Source organism: Phasianus colchicus, chromosome 1, assembly GCF_987193195.1.
Source record: "Phasianus colchicus chromosome 1, bPhaCol1.hap1.1, whole genome shotgun sequence".
Taxonomy (NCBI): Eukaryota; Metazoa; Chordata; class Aves; order Galliformes; family Phasianidae; genus Phasianus; species Phasianus colchicus.
Window position 1 is genome coordinate 81,556,279 of NC_143436.1, and position 26,564 is coordinate 81,582,842.

Consider the following 26,564-nt stretch of genomic DNA (forward strand, 5'->3'; position numbering starts at 1 on the left):
GGATTTATTCTGTAGGAAAGGCTTCAGCTGCTCAGAGTGTGTGTCCCATGCAAGCTGAGCAGCAGCTGGGAGCAGGATGGCCTGTGTGTGAGTGGAAGTGGCCTCTCCTGCACAAGCCATGCTCCATCTTTCTCACATCCCCTTGGTTTGAGCAGCTTGCAATAGTGGATATCAACGTGCTGCTCACGCATGGGGTGTGAGGTCTCAGTGCTCTCTGCTCACCTCTCTGGGGATCTGTTCCCTCATCAGTGAGGATGACCTGGTTTGGTAGGGAAGGGCTGTACTCATGCACCAGGGGCTGCAGTAAGGAGAACTCTGCATTGGGGGAAGAACCTGGGGCTCCTCTCCTTCCACCACATGATCCTCTAACTTTGATGAAGAGCACTCACAGCAACGCTTGCCACTACCGCAGTCCTGCACCTCACCAGAACACCTCACTTCAGGTCTGTCACTTTCCTGCCTCCACCTCCTTCCTACCAGCAGCTCTACAGACATAAGCCAGGTGTAAGGGAGGTAGGCTGCATGGTAATGGTGTTCTTTTTTCCCTGAATAGCATGACCACAGTCATTATCATCCTAGCTGCCGTGATTGCCCTGATCATCGGGTTTGGTATCTCAGGTATGTGACCACTTGCATTCCTTGCTGCTGCCAGGCAGTGACACAATCCTGCCCTGGCATCCGTAGCCTCAATCCTGAGATATAATCCTGTGTGGAAGGGCCATCCACCAGCTTTTCATTAAGGCTTCATTTATAATGATTGTGTGCAAGATGGCTGAATGAAAGTTGCACAGGTGACTTCAGTCTGACATTTCTCAGCAAAGTATCACTCCATGGCATTAAACCACAGCTTGGAGAACAGAAGGCTCCAGGGAGACGTCATTGTGGCCTTCCAGTACTTGAAGGGAGCATATAAACAGGAGGGGGAATGGCTGTTTACGAGGGTGGGTAGTGATAGGACAAGGGGGAATGGTTTTACATTGAGACAGGGGAGGTTTAGGTTAGAGATTAGGAGGAAGTTTTTCACACAGAAGGTGGTGACACACTGGAACAGGTTGCCCAAGGAGGCTGTGGATGCCCCATCCCTGGAGGCATTCAAGGCCAGGCTGGATGTGGCTCTGGGCAGCCTGGTCTGGTGGTTGGTGACCCTGCACATAGCAGGGGGTTGAAACTACGTGATCATTGTGGTCCTTGTCAACCCAGGCCATTCTGTGATTCTATGATTTAAGAAGCCACCTACAAGGTGTTGCCAGCTACACTTGAGACCAGCCTTGCCTGTGAGACAATAGTGGAGCTCCCAGAGCATGGACACTGGTCGATGCTGCAAGGGAAGTGAGTTGTCATGGTGACAACTCTAGGGCCCTGCTTCCCTACCATGGCATGCAAAACGGATCCTTTCTGAGAGGTGTCTCAAAGCAAGGCATGGCTTGAGCCTGTTAAATTTTCAGGACTGGTGATTTCTCAAAATTCAGCCATTTTTTCCCCTCATTGAGGCTCTGTACTGTGCTCTTTGGAGATTGTGAGCTCCCGTGTGGTTTAAATAACACAGAAATTTACACACACAGGATTTCCAAGAAGATTTGTCATAGGCATGAATGAGCTTGGCTGCTCAGGCTGAATTTCACTTGACCCAGTAAGTGAATTCTTGACCTCTGCTTTCACAGCAGAATTAAAGGCACTTTTTTTTTCCCTTTTTTTTTTTTCTTTTTTTTTTTCTTTTTTTTGTTATTGTTATCTTGGGTTCTGGCAACTGAAACATTTACTTTTTTATGTTGCTGAAGAAAGGGGTGGATAAGTGTGGATCAGCCTGTGCTGATCAGGGTTTGACGCCGTGTTAGTAGGAATTGTCCCAGCACCCAGAGCCCCAAAGCCACACATGCAGAAAATCCTGAAGATCCCGTGCTCCCTCTCACAGATGGAAAGTGTCTTCAAATCTGGGACTGGCCTGATCTCTCTCTGCGCTTCATGCCACCGTGCTTTCTCCTTGCAGGCAAGCGCTCCATCAACGTCACCGCCCTGACATCACCTGGGAACATTGGCCAGAGCGGCCTCCTGGGCTGCACCTTTGAGCCTGATATCTGGATGGGCAGCATAGTGATTCGGTGGGCAAAAGTTGGAGTGGCCGGATTGGTTCATGAGTTCAGAGGTGGGAAGGACCACCTGCAAGAGCAAGACGTGGTGTTTCAGGGCCGCACGGCCGTTTTTGCAGACCAGGTAATCGGTGGAAACGCTTCCCTGGAGCTGAGAGATGTGCAGCTGTCTGACGCTGGTACCTACAGGTGCTCCGTCACCACATCCCGAGGGAGTGGAGCAGCAGTGCTGCGGTACCAGACGGGAGGTGAGAAAATGCTGTCTGGGGATATGGAAAAGAAACTCCCACATAGGAAACGTAGGATGATGTGGCCAGGTCTGGCCACTAGAACAGGTCTCCCAGAGGAAAAGCTACCTGGATGTTGTCCTGGGCACCCTACTCTAGGTGTTTCTGCTTGAGCAGGAGTTGGGCAAGGTGGACCCATCTGGCAGTCACCATGGAGCTCTTCACACCTGAGTAGGACAGTCTGATGGTGGTTGTGAGGATCTTTTCCCTGAGATGCTGTTTCAGTGAAACCAGACTTGGTGAAGGAATTACATGTGTTGAGAAGGGGGCAAAGCCCAGTGTCAGTGGCTGAGCTGAAAACTCCTTGTGAAGTCTGAGAATGTTATTTTTGTGAAAGGCCAAACTGGACTGTGTGGGTGTGCTGTTTCCTTTATTCCATGGCATGACAGAAACTGAAAGCTGACACAATTTTTTCCCAGCTCTATAAGTCCCAAAGTACATAAAGTGCTGCTTGGCTCTGCCAAGGCTTTTGATCATGCTCCAAACTGTCTGAGTATCCAGAGCTGGAAAAAATAATATGCATAAGAGGATAAGAAGTGAGTTTTTTGGCTTTCCAGAGGTGTTGATGACCTCACCCTCTCTTTCCATATCCTTGCTCCAGAGAAGGGAGGTTTCTATTTTAATACTTTTATTTTGTTTCTTACATTTGCCACATGCAGTTTACTAGCTAATCATCTGACTATGAAGAACCCCTATTTTTAGAACGTGTTTAGCTAAATGATCTCTGAAAGACCCAGATTTTATGCTTCTTAAAGATAAAAGTGTTTTTTTTTTTTTCTCTCTCATACCTTAAGATATATCTCCAGCCAGAACTGCTGCATAGTAAAAATTCTAGTACGTTCAAAATCTTTATCCTGTTTTTATAGTTTATACACCTTTAAAACATGATTATCAAAGTAACAAACAACTTATCTCATAATTACCTGAAGCATTACATACTTGCTAGATTTAACCATTCACCTTGTTATGTAGGGGATCTTGTTTCTCTGGCTGGCTTTTAGCAGCACCTCTGAAGTTCCCACATGTCCCTTGAGCTCAGGGCTTGGCAGACAACAGTGGGTCAATGACTTCCCAGGGGAACTTTCTATGGCAGACAAGAGAACTTTTGGAAATCAGGGGAAAAAAGGCTTTCATGGCTCTACAAGTGTTGAAGAGTTGGTCCTCCAGATGTCGGGAAGTCACTTTACACACTTGGCTTAAGACAAACTTTGGAGAAGCAGCCACTTCTGAATGCTATACATCATTTCAGCAACCAGGAACCTATCTTGGGACAGAGTTGACATTGCAGAAATGGCTGGCCAATGTTGTTTTACACAGTACCTAGGTTCCTCACAAAAGCCTGCTTTCAACCTTGTTGCAGTGTGCAGCACTCTCCCAAGCAGTGGAGCAAGGCTCTTCGTCTCACAGACTCTGCTATCCTGCAGTTCCAAGAATCAAAGGATGGCTAATACTTACCCTTCCTTGAAAGGGAAATACAGTGAAGACACAGAGGTGTATTTTTCTAGTAGACCAAGGCAAACATGAAATGTTATTCATGTTTTTGGTTTTGAAACACAGCTGTGTTTGCAATAGGCTTTAAATGTCCATTCTGGGAGGGTTGGTGCAAGTCCCACAGCACTGGCCATCACAGAATCACAGAATCACAGAATGACCTGGGTTGGAGGGGACCTCAAGGATCATGTAGTTCCAACCCCCCTGCCTAGCAGGGCCACCAAACATACACCTTTACTAGATCAGGTTGCCCAGAGCCTCGTCCAACCTGGTCTTGAACACCTCCAAGGACGGGGCATCCACAACATCCCTGGGCAGCCTGTTCCAGGACCTAACCACCCTCCTAGTAAAAAACTTCCCCCTAACATCCAACCTAAATCTTCCCTCTTTTAACTTAAAACCATTTCCCCGTGTCCTGCTATTATCAGCCCTTATGAAGAGTTTACTCCCCTCCTGGGAGTAAGTTCCCTTCAGATATTGAAAGGCTGCAATGAGGTCGCCCCGCAACCTTCTCTTCTCCAGGCTGAACAAACCCAACTCCCTCAGCCTGTCCTCATAGGGGAGGTGCTCCAGCCATCTAACCCCAGCCCCAGCAGATCCAAGTGGAGCTGCCCACGTCTGCAGTCCTGCTTAGCATAGAGCCACAGCATGGGGCTGTGTATGTTGGTCATGCTCCTCCCTTCATCACTGGAGAGAGTGATCCATCATCCCTTCCCCCCAACCTATGATAACACCATCATTTTTGGCACTGAGAATAGATTCCTCTCAGCCCTAGAGCAGCCAGTGCAGCCACGCTCACTGCCATCCCTGCTGAAGAAGGCTGGATGTTTGGCAGACACAGGCAGCCTCAGCCTCCTGGGCTGTGTGTCCAGGACAAGCTCAGATGTAACAAGCAGAATTACTTAAACACACTAAAGCTGTACCACGACCTCAGCAGATCTTGTCAAACTGGAGTGCCTTGTTACAAGGAGACTTTGCTCCTCTCCAGACATCCCTCGTCAGCCCAGTTTGTAAGAAGTCTGCCTGAGCCCACATTTTTTGGCCACATGCAGCACTGAGATGTGAGATGTGAGGAACAACTGGGATTGGCAAGCAAGTAGGGCCCAGTTCTCAGATGTTTTCCTTTCTGACTCTCCTTGCTTCCCTCCCCAAGCCTTCAGCATCCCCAGGGTCCATGTGCAGACCAGTAGCAGTGGGGACACATTGCACTGCGAAGCGCCGCGCTGGTTCCCTCAGCCCACCGTGCACTGGACGGCATACAGCAATGCTGGGAGGTGCCTGCCTCATGCTGCCGACACCAGCTATGAGCTGAACTCTGAGAATATCACTGTGAAAGTGGTTTCTTTCCTGCGCAACATTACAGCCAACGCCACATACACCTGTGTGATTGAAAACAGCATTGCCAAGGCTACAGGGAACATCAAAGTGACAGGTAGAAATCAACAGCACCCAGAGACCATGGGCACAGTTCAGTCAGTGCGTGTGTGCGATGGGAGATCTGGCAGCACTGTCTCCTCTGTGCTGATGAGGCGTTTTGAGAAAGGAGGGGAAGGCAGGAACCCCTGCTTGCTTTCCTCTGCTGGATTCAAAATAGAAGAACATTATTTAGCATATTTGGTAGACGAGGTCCCGTGTGTGCTCAGCCCAGAGGAGCTGAGGGGAGGCCTGATGGCGGCTGCAGCTCCTGACAGGGAGCGGAGGGGCAGCGCTGAGCTCTGCTCTGTGTGACAGCGACAGGGCCCGAGGGAACGGCATGGAGCTGTGTCAGGGGAGGGCAGCTGGGGGACAGGGTCTGCACCACAGGGTGGTGGGCACGGCTCCGAGTGCTGGAGTGTGTTTGGACACAGCTCTCAGACATAGGGTTTGGATTTTGTATGGTACTGTGTGGAGCCAGCAGCTGGACTCGATGATCCCTGTGGGTCCCTTCCAACTGGAGATATTCTATGGTTTTTCGATATTTGCCAGTATTCACTTTTCTCAATTAGCAGACCCCCAGTCCTGTCCGACTGAGGCTGTAGATTGCATGAAATCTGGCACTAATCCAGGCTCCCCTCTCTCTCTGAGGTAATGGAATTAACCTGTGTTGTGTTCTGGTATTTCAGTCCTTCCTCGTGGTTAATGATTCCTCCTTTGACACAGGGACAGAAATGCCAGGGGTGGACACAGTTCACAGAAACATATTCCTTTGTATCTTAACAACAAAAGCAACAAAACAAACAAACAAAAAACCACGACCAAAACACTGAAACCTCAAACCAAAACCTCCAACTTTTGACTCTTTCTTCAGCCACTTCAGCTTAGATAACTGCATTTGTAACAAACCAGCTGGCCTTTAGCTGTTCCTAGTATCAGCATCTCTGACTCCAGCTCATTCCTTTTATTTAGAAGTACTTATTCACAGCAAAGCAAACTTTCAAAAAAAAACCTCAGCTGGAATTTGTGATGTTCTATCTTCTTCACTCATATCTGAAGCACTAATAGTAACACAATCTATGATTTGGCAAATGAATTACAGCTTTCAAACTAGTTCAGGTATGTGTGCACAACGCTATTATCACCATAACACCAGGTTTTCATTTTTCCTGGTGTTAGACTCATTCATTGGTTGAGTTCTTACAAAATAAATAAATAAACAAACAAATAAATTATACATATCAGTGCTTCTCTAGAAACACTGAGTTAGGCTTCACAATCCTATCCAATTAAGTTAATGACCAACCACTGCCACCTCTGTGTGTACATTAAAAGAAGTGGTCTTAGTATATTAGGAATACCTGTGTTTTTAAAGCAGTGCATGTACTCATCAGTAAGCTGCATGCAATACTTGAGAGCCCAGAGCTTAGTTTGAAAGGAAATGTAGCAGGATTTAAGAATGTCATTCAGTTGTCATCTATACTATCCTAAATCTAGAATCTATTATTTTAGGACAAACTTGTGTTGGCAACACTTGACACAGCATGGAGAAGAGTTGTAGTACCACTCAGATTGACAGATGCTTAACTACTGGCAATCTTCTATTGCAAATAAGACTAAAAACATATATTTCCAAGCTGAGTATGTAGGCTTTGTGCTTTTATTTTCAGTTAGATGTCTCAATCATTCTGAAGAGGAACACTGTACAGAAGGGAACTCATTGGATACTTGACTTCAGCTCTGATATGTCAGGCTAATAGATGTCACAGAACCCTTTTTTTTTTTTCTTTTTTTTTTCCCATTTATTTTCTCACTCATCCCTATCCTCCCTAATTCAGAAACCATTCAGGATCTTGCTCCTGTAAAACTAGTATACACAATCAGTTTTCAGAATCATTGAATAATACAGAACATCCCCAGTTGGAAGGGATCCATAAGGGTCACTGAGTCCAACACCTGGCTCTACCCAGTCACCCAAAACTCAAACCTTTTGTCTGAGAGCACTGTCCAAACACTCCTTGAACTTGGCTATTATTTTGTGTTCTACATGGAAAGGGTCATAGCTTTTCTGCAGTGAGAGCTTCATTACAGTGCATTCCAGCAAGAGGTAGGGTCTATCAGCATTCAGAAAAACTAGGAGCAATAGATATACCCACGAATTTTGCTTTTTTTTGCTGTGTTCTCCTATCTGGTAGCCTCCTCTCACTATTCATCCGCTACAGATTTCAACATTACAAGGGAGACCAGCTTGCACATGGTGAACCTGAACACGGAGTCAGTGTCTTCCTCCCTTCCAGCCTGTCATTGGATGCTCCTGCTTCCCATGTGTCTGCTGTCACTATAGAACATCTGGAAACGCTGTTGGACGAGGAGGTAAGCTTCAAAAGAGAAACTGATAAGCATACACCCTATATAGAGGCTATGAATCTCTAATACAGTTCACTTCTGCAAGGCCATGTTGACATCTTCCTCTACCCCCTGAGAAGTAGCACAAGCCATGCTTGCACTCACTTTACTCAGATAATCCTACTGCAGTGCGTGGTACCTTCAGTAAACGCTACCTACTGGGCACACCTTGAACAGGGCTATGAGGAGCTGCCGGCCTGAGCAATCCTACCTAGATTGAGGAGTGCTGGGGCCATCACAAAGCGTAACAGCCTGCAGGATTCATCAGTTTTGGATGTGGGGCTCGAGAGGTAAATTGATGATGGAGAGCCACCAAAAAAATTTAAAAAATAAATCAGCTAAAATGAACACTTCTGTCCTTCCACGCAGAACAGTCACTACCGATACAGATAGATGGCAGGGCATACTTCGTGCTCTCCTCCTTCTTGAGCTGAGAGGCAGGCAGTGCCACAAAATGAAGCCAGTTATTCCTTTGTATTTCTTGTCCCTGCCAACAACAGGATATTTTGATTTCAGAAAGAAATTAATTGTGGCAGCACAGATGATTAAATAATGAGGAGGAAAAGAGGGAGATTAGCACTACTGGAAAGTTCCAATTCAGAATTAAACCCAGTTCTTCAACAGTTTCAACTACACAGGAAAAATCTGCCTTATTGTTTTTAAATAAGTCTCTTATCTGGAACTTCCTACCTACTGCTATAGTATTGTCTGTAACAGGCTAACTCATTTCCCAGGATACTTTCAGTGATGCTTTCTAATCAGATTTTGATTTGTTCATCTTAGGTCAACGTTTCTTTAGGATGAGAAGATTTTCTTTTTTTTTTTTCTTTTTTTTTTTTTTTCTTTTTTTTTTTCCTTGGGAAGATGGGCAAGCTTCAGCAAAACCTTTACCTTTTCTGAGAAAGCACCCACTGGAAAAAAAGGCCACTGCGGCAAAACTCAAAGATCTTTCCTTTCTTCTTTTTGTGATTAGGATGGAGTCTCACAACATTATTGAGCAGCAGCATTTGTCAGGTCCTGGGAACTCATGCTTTGGTCTAGAAGTGGCGAGCAGGCCTTGAGATTGAAGATACTTTCCACGCGCTCAGTAAAAGCATCAACTGAAAATTAGTATAAGGCTCAAACTAAGGGGGAAGGGGAAACGACAGGAGGAAACAATGAGCAAACAAAACACCAAATTCTATTTGAGGAGCTGCTCAAATAGGCACTATGCACTGAGTAAGGTGGGGAAGTTATTCTGGGTTGAATTAATTAACCTATAGCACAAGGTGAAGGATGTGGATGTTATTTTGCAAGTACAGAACACTCAGTTATTGCTGCAAGCAGATGGAAGTGGAATCTCTTCAAATGGCATTGTGCCAGTGAGGCTGCTGTGCCACTAGAGATATAGGCACATAGCATTACATTTTCCCCAACTTACTAATCAGCAGTAGATGGACAAGCCTGGAGTGTACTGTGAACTCGTATGATAGCTCTCTGCATTCCTCACTACGAGCCCCAAATAATGTTCAGGCTGCAATAATGTTTAAGCTGCAAAACAATGCTTGCATAGTACTGTTAGTGCCATGATTTAGTCTCCAAACAGTAACTTGTTTATTTCTCTTTTCTTCAAGGAAGGAAGTGCTTTAAAAACATTTTAATCATTTCAAACATGTTAAGGAGAATTTCCCCTAAGGACACTACACGCTTTTCCATGAAGACAGTGAATGAACTGCAAAATGCCAGTCTCTGACTCATAAATTAATCTACATTCTGACTCAGTTTTCCATATAGCAAGTAAAATGGTATTAAAATAGATATTGTTATTTAAACTGCAGTGTGATAGCCTTATTCACTAGATACTACCACATAAAAGCACATTATATGCCCTAGGCCCAGAGCAATGGCTACCATGTAGGAGATAAATGAACATTTCTTCCTTGAAGCATAGCCCGCAATGGCTAGTGGCAATGGTCCAGTTCAAGAATTCCATTAGTCATGGCAGCTTCTTGGTTACAGTCTTCATGTTGTGCTTACAGGCCTGCGCTCCCACTGGAAAGGAGGAAAGAGGGGAAAAAAAACCCTCCTAATTCCAGTAGACATTTCCATAATTCATTTCCCACTGGGGAAGATGTTAAGTAGTAGTTCCCACTTGACAGTGACCAGACATCCTCTTGATCCTCTCTCTGTTCAGACAACATAAGGCTTTTTGTCCTACTTCTTCCACATTCAGGCACAACAGGCTCTGTCGAGGTCTCACTTGTGACACAAACTCCACTTCACCGCACCGAAAATTTCTCACTTGCACTGGAACTGAAGGGGAAGGACACAACACGTAATTGCTCAGTACATGGCTCCTAAGTTCTAGCACACAAATGTAAAAGTTCTGGGGGAGGGAAAGCCTTGCAGCAATTGCTTGGCATCTCCTAAACCACAAAGGACAGGAAGATTAATAAATACAGGAGGAAACAGACATTTTACGTTGTGAATTGCTTTGGACAATGTGCTGCTCACACTGCTGCTGCACTGAGCTTTGTATCTTTTCTCACCATCAGCAACCTGGCCTTACAGCATTACACAATATCCCGAAGACAATGTCAACAGCAGAGCATCTTTTGGTGAGCCTAACAAATCAGCCTCTGCATGCCTAGACCCACAACCACATGCTAGGTGTTAGCACAGGTGGCTTGAAGACAATGTCTCCTTAAATGAGTAACTGCACAGCTGTGGCAGCATGAGCTCAGACATCAGTACCCATGAATTTAAAATCCTTCAGTGCTTCAATTTCTGTGGCCGTGGTGAGGATTTCCAGACCTATGCTTAATTCTACCTTCTGTCTTGTCTAAGGCCAATTCTGCCTGCTGTCTTGCCTAAGGCCAAAAGCCATTTTGTTTGTAAGTAACTCTGGCCTTCTAGGCCACAAGGGCACACTGCTGGCAAATGGCCAACCTGTTGTCCACCAGGACACCCAGGTACTTCTCTACAGAGCTCCTTTCCATGATGTCAGCACCTAGCATCTACTGATGCATGCTGTTTTTCCTCCCCAGGTGTAGGACTCTATATTTACCCTTGTTGAACCTCACCAAGTTCCTCTCTGCCCAACTCTCCAGCCTGATACCTTTAAATAATTACTATCCTGGCTAGATGATATATTTTCCACTTAAAACTTGAACAGAAGTATTCTGAGTTTGTCACCACAATACTAAGGATGATTCAATACTATTTTATATACTTTTGTGTAAAGTAAAAATAGTAAGTGTCACTTTATACAACAATATTAATATACTCTCACTGTATTTTTTGCATCCATGGCAATTCCTTGGAAATCCTCCAAAGTTCTTGTTTTGTGGGCAGAGAGGGCATTCCCCAGAATGGTGAAACAGCTTCTAGCTTCCTTCCCACACCCATTATTACAAAAGCCAACAGTTTGCTCACCAGGTTGCAGGACTTTGGAGGGCTTCCTGTCTAAGCTGAAATCCAGCAGAATAGGGCGACAGATGAGAGAACTCCTGCAGAGGTTCCTTAAGTAGCAAGCAATGGGATCCTCCAGTTCCTCCACACACTGGGGAAGGAGAAGGTGTGTTATCAGTATGTGTGTGGAGGGGAGCAGGGAGCCCCTAAAGCACCCACAGCAAAGGGAAATCCAATCCCACTGAGAGTCACACCCTGCCTGCAGCAGTTCCTGCCTGAATAACCCACTCACCCCAGTCCCAGTAGCTTCCCCATACTGAATGAACAGGCTGCCTCTGCTCTGCACACAGCTTTGCACAGCTTCCCACTCGAGAAGGCTCAGGCCCAGCATTGCTGCCACGTGCTGGTTCCTGCACAACACCAAAGCTTCACCTGTTCCATCCTCCACCAGCACCCTATGGAGAGAGCAGGCAGATGAAGAAGTGGAGGGAGGTCAGGACAACACCCTGCACCTTCACAAACATCACATCCCAGACTACAAGTCCCAGTAAAGAGGTTTGTCTACATCTGGGAAGACATGAGGAATCTCAACTCCTATCTTCAATATTCTGACCACATCCCATCCACAACTGGCCTATCCCCTCCTGTGTCACACAATTTGTTCCCTCCTACCCACCTCTTCCCATATCCAGCCTCTACAGTGCTTACCGTGCACTGGCTTGCCTCACTCCAGTGTGTGATGGACATGGTGGACTGTGTCGGGTGCACTTCCCCTGAAGGAAGAGTAAAGCTACAGCTATGTATGGGTGGCTACAAGAGAGAAGGTGAATGGCCACTGTTTCTTTTAATTCCCCTAACTATGCAAAGGAATAAAGAACTTCACTGTATTTTCAGTGGGTGCCTTGAGAAAAGTTTTTGTTGAGAAGAAAAAACATACTGCAAGGTGATACACCTCAAGAGCAGTGCACAGTGCAGAGCAGGATTCTCCCCTGAAAGCCCTCACTTTACCCCTGCTCCTCGCTGCAAACCTGCCTGATACCAGATGCATACTTCTCATCAGTTGTCATTTTGATCCTTTTCCAATATGCAAGTCTTTTTCAGACACTACAATAAAGGATTCTAGGATTAGACAGGAACTTATTTCTTCTACATGGTAGCATAAGATATATGAGTAGAAAGTCTGCAGGCCTCCTGCCAGATTCTCTCTGGAAGCTTCCATACCTCTTTGAAGATGCTGCTGCAGAGAGAGCAAACCCACTGCAGGGATAGGGTCAACACACAGGACACGTGGCACAAAATCCGTGCCTGGGGCAAGGTTTGTAGGTGACATTGCAAGTTGGATATAAACACCAGCGAAGGGGATGAGGCTCTTCCTGCACAACTAGAAGAAACAGGACTATGGGAAACTTGGAACAGGGAAATCTTTCTCAGGACACTGAGAGGTGAGAACAGAACCTGGACTCACCTGGAGGTAAAAAGTTGGTGAGGAGCTGGGAGAGACAGGATGGTCACACAGCTGGAGGCAATGTATGCACAGTAAACATTATGGAATCTGCAATATGAGAGCATAGATGTCAGAAACAGCTCATAGAAAACAAACGACTTGGTTTTTTTTTTTTTTTTTTTTTTTTTTCCCCAGGGTGGCTGGTCTGGTAATCTGACATGGTAGGAATGTCATTTGTAGTAAGGGTTGGGGACTTAGGCAGGTGTGGACAAGTGATAAACCCAAAGAAGAGTGGAGATCATTTCAAAGAAAGTAAGGGAGGTCAGATCCAGTCCAGGACCAGAGCAGGGCTCAGGGTACCTTGAGATTTTGCGTTCCAAGTTCTGAAAGAGGATCTTGGCTCCAGGTAGCAAACCCCTGAGATGCTGCAGATAGGTTGCAGCAATGTAAATGTCCAGCACAACAGGGGAGCCTGCAGCAGCTGAAATGCTGAGCTTCACGCTGTGATCACTGGCCAGCAGACTCCCTGCGAAAGCACAGAAAAACACACATCATGAGCTCAAACAGAGACAGCTTAGTCTGCCACTTAGCTGAATTTGCTGGAGGTGTTTTCCTCGCATCACAACAAGGCTACTGTTCCACCTCAAATGTTTTCCAGGTAGTCTTACCTTTCTGCTTTCTAAGGCTGAGAGTCGCAGATGGCTTCTCATTCTTAGGAGAAGCACACAGGGTCCTCTCTACTATCTCTCCAGAGAAAGAAACAAGGGAACCTCTGAAACTGAGAGCAGACCAGAATCGTTGGATTTCTGTCTTGGAAGACGAAGGGAGTGGAAAAAATCCTGATCCAGAGATCGCAACAACAAGGGACAGGGTGAAGAGAAGTGCTGTTACTTAAGTCTGGCTCCAGGGGAGCTTTCCCTTGGGCACCCCACTACTATATTTAGAGCAGCTTGCTGTAGCCTCCCTACCCAAGAATGAGAGGTCTCTGAAGTCACTTCTGCTTTTCCAGGCATGGGAGAATTAAAAAGGAGAGACATCCTAGCTTACCCTTCTGTTTAACTCCATTATTTTTCTTAGAAGAAGCCAAGCAGGGGAAAACTCAACTTACCATAAGGCACTGGTGAATATTTCAGTGCATGTGCAGATTAAACGTGCTTTGAAAAGAAAAGCTTCTTACCTCTTTACTTAAGCAAGTTAAGCAAGTTAAACAAACAAAAAACCCAAACCCCCCAAACTTCACACATTTACCCCCATTTTCCCTGCTGCACCTGTTTTTACTTTTGACAAGAATTTAGCATAGGTTTTTGGCACCTACTCCACACCAGCAGTTAGCTCACATTTTTTCTGGACACCATTTTGCAGCTTTGTAACCTGCAACCCCTTTAAGCTTTGATAAAGAAGATAGGTTCACAGCCTGAGCTATCTGCACACAAAAATGTTTCCAAACAATAACTTTAAAGCAGCAAATTCATTATTCATTAATTATTCCATTTATTAACATTGTGCTGTCTCCAATAATGACCAACACTACCTCATTCCCTAAGGCAGTCACATCAAGTATAGGGCAGACTAACAAACCTGTTGCTAAGTATTTCTGGAATGGAGGAAATTCTCTGGTCCATGCCTGTCAGCACTGCCCTGGCTGTCAGCTGGAAATGAGAGAGACACAGACTTGGTTTCAATTTATAGCAGCCAAAACAGTAGAGAGAAGTTTTGCATGCTTAGAGTTACTTTACATCAAACAACTGACGGTTCCTCCTCAGATTAATTCCAAGACAAGAAAATACGAGGCCCAGCAATAATCTTTTATGGGGCTCCTGTCTCATTAACAAGAGATTCTGTATCAACAATTTTCTGAGCTAGTTCTGGAGAGAACAGGAAGTCAGCCATGAAAGCCCAGAAAGTAAAGTTGCTGCAGTACCTGGCACTCAGCTGGGAAGGAAAGCCATGTCTCATGCTGTAAGTGCCAGTTATCTTGGACAGGCAGGCATAAAGGGCAGGATGGCCTGCCTAGGAACTCTGCTGGCACAGGTGGAAAACTGAGCTTGTCAAACACTTCCAAGTCCTGAAAGAAGATTCATAATGCAAAGAAAATTATTATCAAAGGAAGATGAAAGCAAAAGAGGACTGATAAGGAACAATAACTTAAAGAAAAAAAAAATCTACTGAACTCAAGGCTTTGAGAGTTTTAACTAAACACAGAACTGAGGCAGTTACTTGGCAAGACAGATGGGAATTCAACACCTTGCAAAGAGCTTAGATACTGACACTTCATCTCCCATATACAATTTAGCAAAACTCTCCCTTACCGAGCAGTGGGGCACAATGAAGCGATATAACCCATCCAGATGCAGAAATGGAAACCATTGCAATGACTTCCCCATAAAAAGCAGTAGTGCCTGGTGGGAGATGGGGAGAAAAAAAGTGATGAGAAATGTTAGGAAAAAAAGTGAAAAATGAAAAGCACAGCAAAACTGGAGCAAGTCCAGCAGATGACTGACCAGTAAACTTGGCACCATCAAGGACAAGGTGAGGTGAATATATTTACAGAATATTGATGGTGAGGAGATTGAACCCCCTTGCAGTGGCAGAAGGAAGTTACCTGCATAAACATACTCTTCTACCCGACAAAAATCACCCTCACATTGATTAGAAATCTAGATCTGTAAATTTCCCAGCTGCCAGCTGTATCAAACCACCCACCGAAGCCCACTCCTGCCTCACCTCTTGCCGTGTCATGCCCTCTCCTCCATCATGGCTGGCCTCCTCTAGCTCAGGCAGACTCCTGGTCTCTCTGGGGTGACTCCACAGCTGAGGTCTCCCCAGCCATAGCACTGTGGCTTGAAAACTGCGCTGTGGCTCTTGTTCTTCTCCACCTCCTTCTCTGAGTAGCTGGTAGTTGCGCAACATAAGCCCCTCTTTCTGGGTAACCAAGAATAGGTGAGAAACACAGCCGGTTTTTCCAGTGCTGCTCTGACCCCTCTGACAGCCCTCATCTCCACCAGGATCTGGCTTGGGATTCTCCAATTTCAGCACTTTTGCCTCTGGGGTCTCCAGATCAGATGCCGAACTGCCATCATTCTTTTTCCTCAAAGAGGTGGTGTTGTTACTCCGAGGATCTTTCTGGATTTGTCCTTCCACAGAATGGAGAACCTGAACATCCTCAAAGTAGAACTGCACATAGATACTGAAATGACAAACGGTAGCAATGAAGTCCCCTGCTCCTGACAGGTAGCTGTCTAAAACAAGCAACTATCTGGAAGTAAGTGCTCAGCGGGTACTCAAAAGAGAAGGGGTGAAATAGAGGGCAGCTACCAGGCTGGATGTATTCAGAACAAAATAGACATGGTGGATTTGTTTTTAATAAAGATCTTGTTCCTGTAACTAGCAAAGGACTTCAGCACCAAAATACTATGCCACTATGCAGTTTTACCATAATCCAATATAGCTGTGGAACTGCAAAGTAATGATTTTACTAGGGCACCGAATAAAGGAACCCACCTGGTTTTTTTCTCTCTCACATGCTCTGAATTTTCTAGCTGCTCCCAAGAGGGAAAATCACTCTGAATGAACCTCTCCACTACAAGCTGATAGTTCTCCACCTGCAAGAGTGATCCTGCAAACACAACAGAGAAAGGAGTTGAGCTAATGAAAGGAGAACATAAAAAGAGCAAGCTCAATTTCCTCATTTTAAAGTCATGAGGCCAGACAGTGACATTTCAACTTCTTCACACCTTTTCTTTCTTGTTTTGGAGCTGGATGGCAGAGCACATTTTCAGCACCTTCAGATTTAGTTCTGTGGCACATACCTATGAGAGCTGTATTGGCAAAGGGACTACCATCCCTATGGGAAATCACACAGGGAAGTGTGCCGCTGCTGTCCTGCAGCTGGAGGGAACTTCTCCTGGAAGAGACTCTCAGCACACCTAGTAGAATCTGCAAGAGAAAAGAAGACATAAAGAGTATCAAACACTTCCCATATTCAAAAGCTAGAAATCTGCGTGCATGGCAACAGCCCAAATTCAGGCTGTATTCAACACAACACAGGTGAGAAAATCAGCATCATACCCAAGCAAAAGGAACAGGCACCCATCAGAGTGGGCAAAAGACAGTGGCTGTGCTGGAAGACATTAGGAGAACTGGGAGCTCACAGGGTACAGACAATAAAGAGAACTAGGCACTTACCAGCCGGGGCTGGAAACTTCCTGCTGAGAGTATGCAGTAGGACCAGGCCAGCCTGCGATTCAGCTCTTGGGTGCCCATGTGTTGTGCCTCCAAGGGGGAGAGCAACTGGGATGGACAGAAACCTTCCCAGCCCTTCTGTTCTGCTACACGACCCAGTGCTGACAGAGATGGGACCTGGTATGGAGGATCCAGGGTCAAATACTAAGGGGAAAAAAAAGATAAATAGTTTCTTCCCATCAGATAAACTAAAAACAGCTCACAGTACATTTACCTTCTGCAAGGGACAGTGGTGTATTTTTGCTAGAATTTCATGATAAATATCTCTTGTTTCCCTTCTGTCTGGTACCACAGCTTGCAGAACTGGGACAAGGAATTTCTCTGCAGGTCCAGGGTTTCGGTGTATAGAGCTAAGCAACAGTCGCTGGTGCCCAAAGAAACAAGAAAACCTGAAAAATTTAAAGCAGTTAGAAGCAGTAGCACTCCCAGTTTTAAACTGGGTTTCGCATGTAAGTCAGGAATTTTTTCTGCTTGTTACCAGTGAATGTGCTGTGCAGGACAAGAATTAAGGAGAGTGTAAAAAGAATGCAAAGTGGTTAAAAAAGGAACATTTAAAGGTGATGCACTTTGATGTCAGGCAAGCAGACGAGGAACAAAAAGCCATGAGAAATAGACAGACTGGCAACATCTCAAGACTCAAATGGACAAAAAACCCACATAAAGAAAATCTCCTTGTTAGTTACACAAATGGATCTTCATGCATTTTAACTAAACTTGATACGTTTATTCATGTTAGGTATACTCGGTTTTCTTTCACAGGATGCAAAAGTCACAAGACAGAACAAAATAACCACAGATTGCTCTTGTTCTGATATTTTCTTTGCTTTTGGATCCTTTCAGAAGGATACCTCATCACTCTGAACACCCACAAGTGATCACACTGCCAATCAAAATAGTTTTAATAACAAAAGATGAAATCAAGTAAAAAGAAATAGTGACTAAATCACTGGAACAACTTTCAGGCAGTGGCAGGACTTCGTAATCACATTTAAAGCAAGTGGAAAACGTGATAAAAAAATGAAACTGATAGCTAGCAATGTTCTGGGAACAGAACGAAAGTTGTTCTATTGGAAAGCATGGCAAAAATTCCACAGACATAAGCATGTGTGGGAAGATCTACTACAGCAAAGTTTCTCCAACAAGTGCTCACGTTATTGATAATACAGAGCAGTTGCTGCTGCTCTTGTGAGGAGCTAGGAAATAAGAGTCTTTGTATCATCTGTGATCTGGTTGTAGAAGCAGTTTCCAGCTTCATCCTCAGTGCTCAAGTTCATTTGTCAAGCAAATCAGATTGGAAGGCACTCATCCTTACAGTGCTTCCATATTCCAAAACAAAGCTTCATAGGTGGGGACAGATCAGCACATGCTCTGGAGTGCTGCAGCTTACAGAAAGCAGTGGGCTTACTGTACATGCATTTGAAAAATATACATGAGTTCTTCATTAGAGCAACTACAAGGTACAAGCTTCATTAGATGTAGAATCCAGATAAACAGCTTAAGCCAGTAAACCAGACAATTGCTGCTGCCATTAGTCTCTAAGCACATAAGCTCTATGAACTTGGAAGATGCTCAGGTAGCTTACAAAGCACATCTGCACAACATCTGACTTAAGAATTGTCCTTACCTCTCCTTAAACGTTTCCAGAAGGCTCACCAGCCAGAGGTAGAGTGGCATACCAAGATTATAGCGGAAGAGCAGCTGTAGGTAGAGATTTCTTGAAGTGACTGGTGGGTGGTAAGGAGTGCTGAGCCTTGAAAAACTCCTCAGCAAGACAGTGCTGTTCAAGCAAGCACCAAGTACAATGAAAGGAGAGGATACCAAAGGCTTCTGTAGGAGGTGGACATCGATGAGCTGAGATAAAACAGACATTGCCACTTAATGGATAAGTATAGTTTGCCTCTGCTCTCCCAAACCATCACCTCACTCTAAATCCTTTTTCACTCTACTGGATGGTCTGTGAACTCAGTAGACCTGAAAGACCTGGCACCGCTTAAGGAGGAATCAAATAATTAGCATTTCAACTTTCATGACCAAGTTTGTTAAGTAAAATCCCTGATTTTGTTCCAGGAACTTGTTGAAAAACTTCCAGTGTTCCTGTAGCTTTTTGTTGACCCACACACACTTGCAAGCCATCCCTGGGGGCATAAGTATTTTTCACTGAATACTTTAACTTTTGGTAGCAGGGAGGTTCCAGGGGTGGCCTCTGTGAGAAAAACCCAGCAGCCACCTCAAGTCAGGTAACTGCCAGCTCCAGTTGGCTCCAAAAATGACCCACTGCTGGCCAGAGCTGAGTCATGAGCAATGCTGAGTGTGAAAAGAAAAAATGTTGCACGGCAATGGCTGGGGAAAGGTGTGAGAAAATGTGAGAGAAACAGCCCTGAAGACACCCAGGTTTTTGCAGGAGGGCAGAAGGTGCTACAAGAGCAGAGCAGAATTCTTCTGCAGCCTGAGGAGAGACCCATGGTGGAGCAGGCTATCCCCCTGCAGCCTACAGGCACCGTGCAGAGCAAATCTCCATGTGCAGCCTATGGAAAAACCCACAGTGTAGCAGTGGATGTGGCCTGAAGGAGGCCACAGCCTATGAAGAGCCCCCACAAAAACAGCGTTTCAAGAACTGCTGCCCTTAAGAAGTATTCCAAGCTACAGCAGAGGAAAAGTGTGAGAAGGCAGAGACAAAAGTGTTACTTCCTATCCTCCTGTACATCTCAGGGGTAGGGACTGAAGGAAGAAGAGGCAGAAGAGTCAGGAGCAATAGAGTGAAGTTGAGTCTGGGAAGAACAGAGGAAAGGTAGGTGGTCTGTGTTTCGTTTTTCTTTCTCAGTGTCTTACTCTATTCTTCACTAGCAATAAACTTTGAGTTTGTTCTGCCTGTGATGATGAGTGATCTCCCTCTCAACCCAAAAGCTTTTTTTCCCCCATATTATCTAATTCCTCTGTCTGCCTTAAGAGAAGTAATAGCCAGTCTGGTTGATGGTTGACCAAGATCAACCCCACTGTACTTCATAAGTCTCCCAACTTTACCTCCACACATGCTCCTGGTCTGATTCCACGTGCAGAGTTCAACAACTGCTGGTAAGCAAGGCACAAGCAGACTTTGTTATCGAGCTCATAGAGACCAGCTTGGGCATTGAGTATTTTGGTGACAGTTCCCTACATAAAAAGTGAACAGAAAGTTATGTGAGTTTATTCCAGAATGTAAGAGACTCATAGACCTGAGCGAAAAGGGAATAAATTCATCATGACAATGAAATCTTGCTAGACCTTGAGTAGGTAAAAGCTAATGCTACGAATCCTTACCACATATGAGATGATCTTGGACTCTTTGATTGATCCTGGCCACTCTTCAGCGCTCAGCTCTGAGGAGTCGTTGAAATGCTCTGTGGTCTCAAGAGAAGCTGACAGAGAGGATTCTCCTTGCCAAGAACTGTCCAATGCTAGCTCCTTTACCTTCTCTGCACAGTAAGGCAGAAGGCAGGAAGAAACACTGGTGACAAACATCCTTTGCCCAGATTTCTTCAGGCTGGATATACTCAGGCCTGTTATTGTGTACCTGTGGCCCAACTGGAGGGTATGGTGCCATGCCAGCTGGTTGGACTTCTGGAGCAGAGAGACCAAAAGTGACATCAGCATCTCTTCCACTGGAAAAATATTCTTCCCACATGAAAAACTTTCCTTCTGAGAGGATCACCTGATCCTTTTAGCAAAGGAGTAGTATCTACAAGATGTTCAGGGGTTCATTGTAGTAGGGAGGAAGGCTGTATTTCTTTTAAAGGAAATACCAATAGACTTATCTATGAGGGCTGCTCTGAAAGTAATGCCTTCTATTTTATTATGTTGGCCCACAATGTCAGAGAAGGCTGAGCCTTGTCACCAACATTCTGTTACACGTTGTTGCTGTGCGACAGATGGCAGCAGAGGGGCTGTCTGACAGAATGGAGTCTGACAGAAATGCGTATGAAGCAAAAGTTGTGTCAGTGAATTCTTCCATATGGAAAAATGGCCCCCACTGACATTCATTGATGCTTGCTGGACAGAACAAACAGCAGATGTGAGCACAGTAAGGCAGTGGGTGGTGTGTTTCAGCAGCAGTGATGGCAACAGTGGGTCACCTCTGCTGGTGCAGGGGCAGTATGCAGGCTCTTGTTCATACTGGCAAAAATGCACAGCTAATGGTGGTGACTACGTTGAAAGAATGTTTTGTAGCTAAGAACTAATTCTATCAAACAGTGTTATTGTACTCTCTGTATCTGCAGTAGTTTCCAAGCAAATAAATAGGAGGCATTACTTTTGAAGCGATCTATGCATAAGGATTATTGTAGGCTGTGTGAAATTAAAAAAAATAATATATAGCGTCAGTAGTTTTTACTAGGACAAATAAATCACACTGAAAGGAAAAGGCCAAGCTTTGAAAAGTGGATTAACCAACACATATGCAAATATAGATGGCAAATTTTGGGGCAAAATTACAAGGACTTACTTACCTTCACCAGGACAGGGACCGAAATAACTGAGGTGAAGCACTTCAGAAATAGAAAGAAGAATGTCTTCCGGTGGATACAAAGGAGAGGGCTGAGTCTGGACAATTCACCTGCCACACTGAGCTTAGATCTTTTCTTACAAGGAATCCTAGAAGGCAATTGAGGAAGCAAAGAAAAATCAGAAAAGGACTCAGAAGTATCCCAAAAACAAGATATACAAATATGTAGAATGCACTTTCTAGAAATAATGGATCTAACAAAGTAATGCTAATCATCTGTCAGAGAGTTTTTCGAAACAAACTTGCCAACAAAATTATTACTTCAATTTTTATATACTAAATCACTTCAACACTTTAAAAAACCTTAATATTTGAAGACAACAGAGCTGTTACAAAGATTCATGTTCCAAGACGAGAGTCAGATTATAAAAACCTCTACTGCAAACAAGAAGCTAATCATAGGTCCAAATGGGGGATAAAAAAGTCACAAGCAATTCTTCAGCAGAAACCTGAACTCAGTTTTTGCAGGTCCATACCAGTGATATGTATTAGTTTCATATTGAAAAGTAACTCTAGATTCTAATAATAATTCTGTTTCACTATAAGTTTAAAAAAAATTAAGAAAAAAAGCGGTGCTAATCAAAATAGTGAACTGTAGGTTCAGCGAAAGTTCTTCTGAATGTTTTCTTCTCATGCTTTTTCTATAGTATCAAAATATACCAGGAAATAATTTCTCTTATTCTTGCAAATTACAGATTAAAATTTCAAGTCAACTCCTGGAAAATAGTTTATTAATGAAAAGTAGCATTATTATACAACTTTTACTTCCACCACTCACTGTTCTGCTTCCACCTATGGCAGAGGCTTAACATAGTGCTTCCTGAGCCAAATGTTCTTCACAATACCTGAGAACCAGAACAGCAGCACTACGATGCAGTTGGCCATGCTTTGTGTTTACCTGGAGACAAGGAGTGGCTCAGCCAACGCTGGGTAGATGACTGGAATGGTCTCAGACACTTCCTTTGGGAGGCAATTTACTGGCACTGGATCCACCAGGATTTCTATGTATCCTGCTGCACTGTGGTCAGTCTGTGGTATATATGCCCAGCTCGGGAAAAGGAACAGTGACTCCAGCCACTCCAGTTCAAAATGCAGCAGCTAAGGCAAAAGACAGTGAAAAAAAGCTTGAGATGAATTAAGTTACCTTTTCTCAGCATTATTTACAAAGTTAATCTACTAATTTGCCCTTGCACAAGCATCATAAATTCTTATTCTACTTCTGGGCTTCATTATTAAAGGAGAGCAATGTCTTCTGTCCAATTCTTTGTCTGGCACAGAGAACAACTGGCCTTCCAGACACAAATCTGGAGATTTGCTGAGCTTTACACCTAGCATTTCCTGGATTACAGATATTCCTTTGCAATAAAGTTATAATTCACTGTAAGACTTCATTATTTCCAGACTATTTTTCTAGAATTCTCATCTCCTTTCTTTTCCCCTGTGTTTTCAGTTAGAAGTTGATACCAATACAACTAATGCACTTTTTCGCCTAGTCTTCACCTCCCTGGAGGGCACAACCTCACTGCTCTTTCATTCCTATTCTACCAGTTACTTTGCATTTACATTCTTTTCCTATGAATTTTAAGAACTTTTCATCCAATACCACTGTCACACAGGTATTATTTCCTGAAAGCATGTCATCAATGCATCAATGAACGACCAGTATATCCCTCCAGAAAGTTATTTATGCTCAACAAATACAGGATACAAACACAGGTATGAGCTCCATATCTCAGGCCACCTCATGCAGTTCAAGGTGTAACGGAACTATACATTAAACTTACTCATCTCTTTAATCCATGACAGTAGACTCGATATTTGCTCTCCTAGCAATGACAAATTTGACATGTTCTGTCTGTCCTTTCTCTGGGAAGAGAATCTGATCTGAATCTGCTGTTTTCCTGCTTTTTACAAAGATGTATTACTTTTCTCAGTACAGACTCTGGCAAACCATCTGAAATCTGTGGTGTTCTGCGATACTGCCCCAAAAGGGGAAATAAATACAGAATCCCTCAGGCCAAAAACATACCTCACACGGAATTATCCCAGTATTGTCTTTCACATAGAGACAACCATCTTTGTCCTCTTGCCTTCCATCGGTTAAATAGCCAACCAAGATCAGGTAAGCCCTTGGCAAAGAGCTGTGCATGGGTAAAGCACCTCGCCCTTGGTGAGCCCATTCTTTAAATCTGTTAGTGCTCCAGGCCAGGTGGCTGCAGCACGGAGTACGCTGTTGATGCTTTAGGTCAGAGATGGAGATGAAACTGGAGGGAAAGAAAAAAAAAGAAAGAAAAGGAAGAACACAGAAGGATGAACTCAGTCTGCAAAGTTGGGGGATTACAGTGATCAGTGCAATGGACAAAGCCTGGCTAAGTCAGCAGAGCCTCAGCTGCTGGCATGGTTTGGTATCATATGGCAAGAATCAACCCACCCACTGGCTTTTATTAAGAATCTCTCTCATCTCAGCTGATGTGTCAGTTCTGCCTTAACATCCCCTTTGAAAACAGAGACAGAAGGCTTGCTTAAAAATAATAACTGAGAGTTAACAAAAGAGAACATGTTTTCAAGAACACTAGTGCATACAGCCCTGAATCTTTCTGCCTAAATTCTTGGCGTTAGTGGAGTGGGAGAAATACTGTCAGATAACCACCACAATTGAGACTGATCCCAGCTATCATGCTTAGACTGACCACAGTACTGAATATGGGAGAACAAGACAGCATCCTCACAGGAGTCTAAGCTTTTCAGAGTTTATGCAATATAGTAGTATTCATCATCACTGTTTACATCCTGGCTATCTATGCAAGAGAACAAAAGTCCTTTGTCTGCACTAAGGTCAAAGAGCTACTACAAACTGGTTTCCATCTTGTGATTTTGATAGTTGTTTGCACTGAGGTTAGCTGACAATTTTAGGTTGTGAAACAGTGGCTGTATTCACAACACCCACTTGCTCAGTAAAAGGAAATAATCTAACTCGGAGAATATGAACTTGAAGAATTTCACATGATTAGTCAGGTATCAAAGGTTCAAAGCCAGAAATGAATCTAGACAAGTGATGGGTCAGAATAAGCTATAAACTGTACTCACATAAAAAAAATAATCAGAAGAGATAAATATATGCTGGTATTTGTGTATTTGACAGGAACCTGAACTGGAAATGGATTATCTGAAAAAGATATAAATAAACTGCTGCATCTTCAGCAACAGAGCAAATCTGGGATTAATACTGATGCCTATGATCTACAAGGAGAACACAGTGCCACCCCTGTTTCCATTATATATACTGATCATTTTCTGGGAGAAACCAAAACAACAGCAGTACACTGGATCCTGGTTGTTACATACAGCTAAATCCTGGACCCTACGATGCTCTAAAGCTTGACAGCTAGTTGTGGGCACAGCTTACTCACAAACAAACAGCCCACTGATCTCACACAAGCCAGGGGCTTTAACAGAGGTTCCCTCAACATGGGTTGGAGCTGGAGTGAAATTGATTCAAGTGTGCTGGACCTTCCAGTCTAAATCCCTCTCAGCATAATGAGGGCAGTGAGGTGCTAGCACAGGCTGCTCAAAGAATCACAGAATCACAGAATCGCTCAGGTTGAAAAAGACCTTCAAAATCATTGAGTCCAACCACAACCTAACCACACTACCCTAACAACCCTCTGCTAAATCATGTCCCTGAGCACCACATCCAAATGCTTTTTAAACACATCCAGGGATGGTGACTCAACCAGCTCCATGGGGAGCCTATTCCAGTGCTTAACAACCCTTTCTGTAAAGTTTTTCCTGATATCCAACCTAAACTTCCCCTGGTGCAACCTGAGGCCATTTCCCCTTGTCCTGTCACTGTCACCAGTGAGAAGAGACCAACCCTGCTCATGCTGTCAACACCTTTCAGGTATTTGAAGAGAGCAATTAGGTCTCTCCTCAGTCTCCTTTTCCCCAGACTGAACAGCCCCAGTTCCTTCAGTCTCTAAGAAAGAGAAGCTATGGATGCCGCATCCCTGGAGGCATTCACAGCCAGGTTGGATGGAGCCCTGGGCAGCCTGAACTGGTGGCTGGCAGCCCTGCCTGTGGCAGACGGGTTGAAATTGAATGGGCCTTGAGGTCTCTTCCAACCCAAGCCATCCTATGACTATAAGCTGCACATTTTCATGACGGTAAGCACCCTAAAGCCCTTCATCATTTAAAGCCAGGACACCCCCTATCCTGGATTGCTCATTTGTGAGAGCCCACTCTCGAGGGCGACCCTCACCTGGCTGAGCTGGAAGAGGCCGAGCCCGAGCAGCCCGGTGGGATCGAGCCCTGCAGCGCAGCAGCCGCGTCCCGGCGAGGTGCCCCACTTTGCCAGCACCCCAGCCTGCCGCAGACTGGCGGATGCGCCGTTCAGTCATACCGCAAGCGCCACGGGGGCGCGGCAAAGCCTAGGCGAGGCGTGCGGTTACCAGCCCTCAACACCCCTCCCACAGCCGGCATCCGGAGAGGCCTCAGCTCAGCAGCGGGACCCCAGCTCCGCTCCAGCCCCCCCGGCCCCGTACGGCAGCGCGATGGCCCTCCGATTGCGGGCTCCGCGCATGCGTGACGGCCCGTCCACCTTACCTGTAGCCCAGCGGCAGGTCCCCGCCGCCCGCGCTCCTCACGCACCTCAGCACCGCGTCCAGTGGCGGCAGCTCCGGCCCGCCAGGCCCAGGGCTGGCTGAAAGCGCTCGAAGGGCAAAATCCCGAGCCGTCTGCAGCCACCGCTGCTCCTAAGGAGAAGCAGAGACACGGGGCTTCAGCGCGGGGAGGCGAAGGAAAGCGGGCCCGCAACCCGCGGGGCACTCACCGCCGCGCTGGGCTCCGCCATGACAGCGTCGCCACAGCAACACGCCGGGCCGCGCGCCCGCCGGTCTCCGCCCCCTCTCTCCTTCTGGCCAATCACCGCCGCCCTCGTGACGCTGCCTGCCCGCCCCCCGCTCCTCCCCTGAGGGAGGTGGGCTCGGGGAAGGCCGCTGTGAGGGAGGGGTGGGACGGCTTGGTTCGGTGTGGAAAAGCTAGGAAGGGGTGTGCGGTGGTGTGCTTGGAGTTACCGCAAATGTCAAACGTGCTGCGAGCCGTGTGGCTACTCTTCTCTATCCGAGCTCCTGGAAGTGCCAAATGTGGGGGGTTGTGGGGATTTCTCTGCCGCTCGTGCAGTTCTCAAGAAGTGCCTCTCCTCCCCTCTACTCCTCTCCCCTTTTTCTTTTCTTTAAGGCTGAAGCTCTGTGCAGACTGAGTTCCGTTCG

General features: G+C 45.3%; 2 protein-coding genes across 9 annotated transcripts in view; one reads left to right on the top strand and one right to left on the bottom strand.

Moving 5' to 3' along the window:
* Nucleotides 1-9,385, top strand: part of VTCN1 (V-set domain containing T cell activation inhibitor 1) — a 16,872-nt gene extending 7,487 nt beyond the window's left edge. For 2 of the 5 annotated variants that reach the window (XM_031613007.2, XM_090150089.1), the window contains exons 2-5: nucleotides 1,988-2,335; nucleotides 5,019-5,297; nucleotides 7,501-7,651; nucleotides 8,658-8,770. In XM_031613007.2, the coding sequence (XP_031468867.2) occupies nucleotides 1,988-2,335; nucleotides 5,019-5,297; nucleotides 7,501-7,622 (749 nt within the window). In that variant the 3' untranslated portion in view covers nucleotides 7,623-7,651; nucleotides 8,658-8,770. Of the gene's footprint in view, nucleotides 1-553; nucleotides 619-1,987; nucleotides 2,336-5,018; nucleotides 5,298-7,473; nucleotides 7,652-8,657; nucleotides 8,771-9,297 lie in introns of those variants that run through there. The other 3 variants (XM_090150095.1, XM_090150078.1, XM_090150075.1) reach the window with 3 other exon arrangements.
* Nucleotides 8,698-26,214, bottom strand: CTC1 (CST telomere replication complex component 1). 4 transcript variants are annotated; one of them, XM_031613004.2, is made up of 24 exons: nucleotides 26,126-26,214; nucleotides 25,900-26,048; nucleotides 23,327-23,561; nucleotides 22,196-22,395; nucleotides 21,242-21,386; nucleotides 20,058-20,357; nucleotides 19,782-19,910; nucleotides 18,385-18,611; nucleotides 16,975-17,149; nucleotides 16,704-16,904; nucleotides 16,328-16,454; nucleotides 16,020-16,134; nucleotides 15,243-15,705; nucleotides 14,828-14,917; nucleotides 14,440-14,583; nucleotides 14,097-14,167; nucleotides 13,187-13,296; nucleotides 12,879-13,044; nucleotides 12,540-12,626; nucleotides 12,296-12,470; nucleotides 11,783-11,847; nucleotides 11,367-11,529; nucleotides 11,099-11,225; nucleotides 8,698-9,976 (listed from the first exon to the last, which is right to left on the bottom strand). In XM_031613004.2, the coding sequence occupies exons 1-24, from the start codon at nucleotides 26,144-26,146 to the stop codon at nucleotides 9,798-9,800; spliced, it is 3,864 nt and encodes a 1,287-aa protein (XP_031468864.2). In that variant the 5' UTR covers nucleotides 26,147-26,214; the 3' UTR covers nucleotides 8,698-9,797. The 4 variants fall into 4 exon arrangements, 3 of the variants coding, with proteins under 3 accessions (XP_031468864.2, XP_031468865.2, XP_090006180.1); XM_031613005.2 differs by having other exon boundaries at nucleotides 8,699-9,976; nucleotides 12,296-12,455; XR_016470967.1 differs by lacking the exon at nucleotides 11,367-11,529 and having other exon boundaries at nucleotides 9,838-9,976.
* Nucleotides 26,215-26,564: the final 350 nt, after the last annotated feature.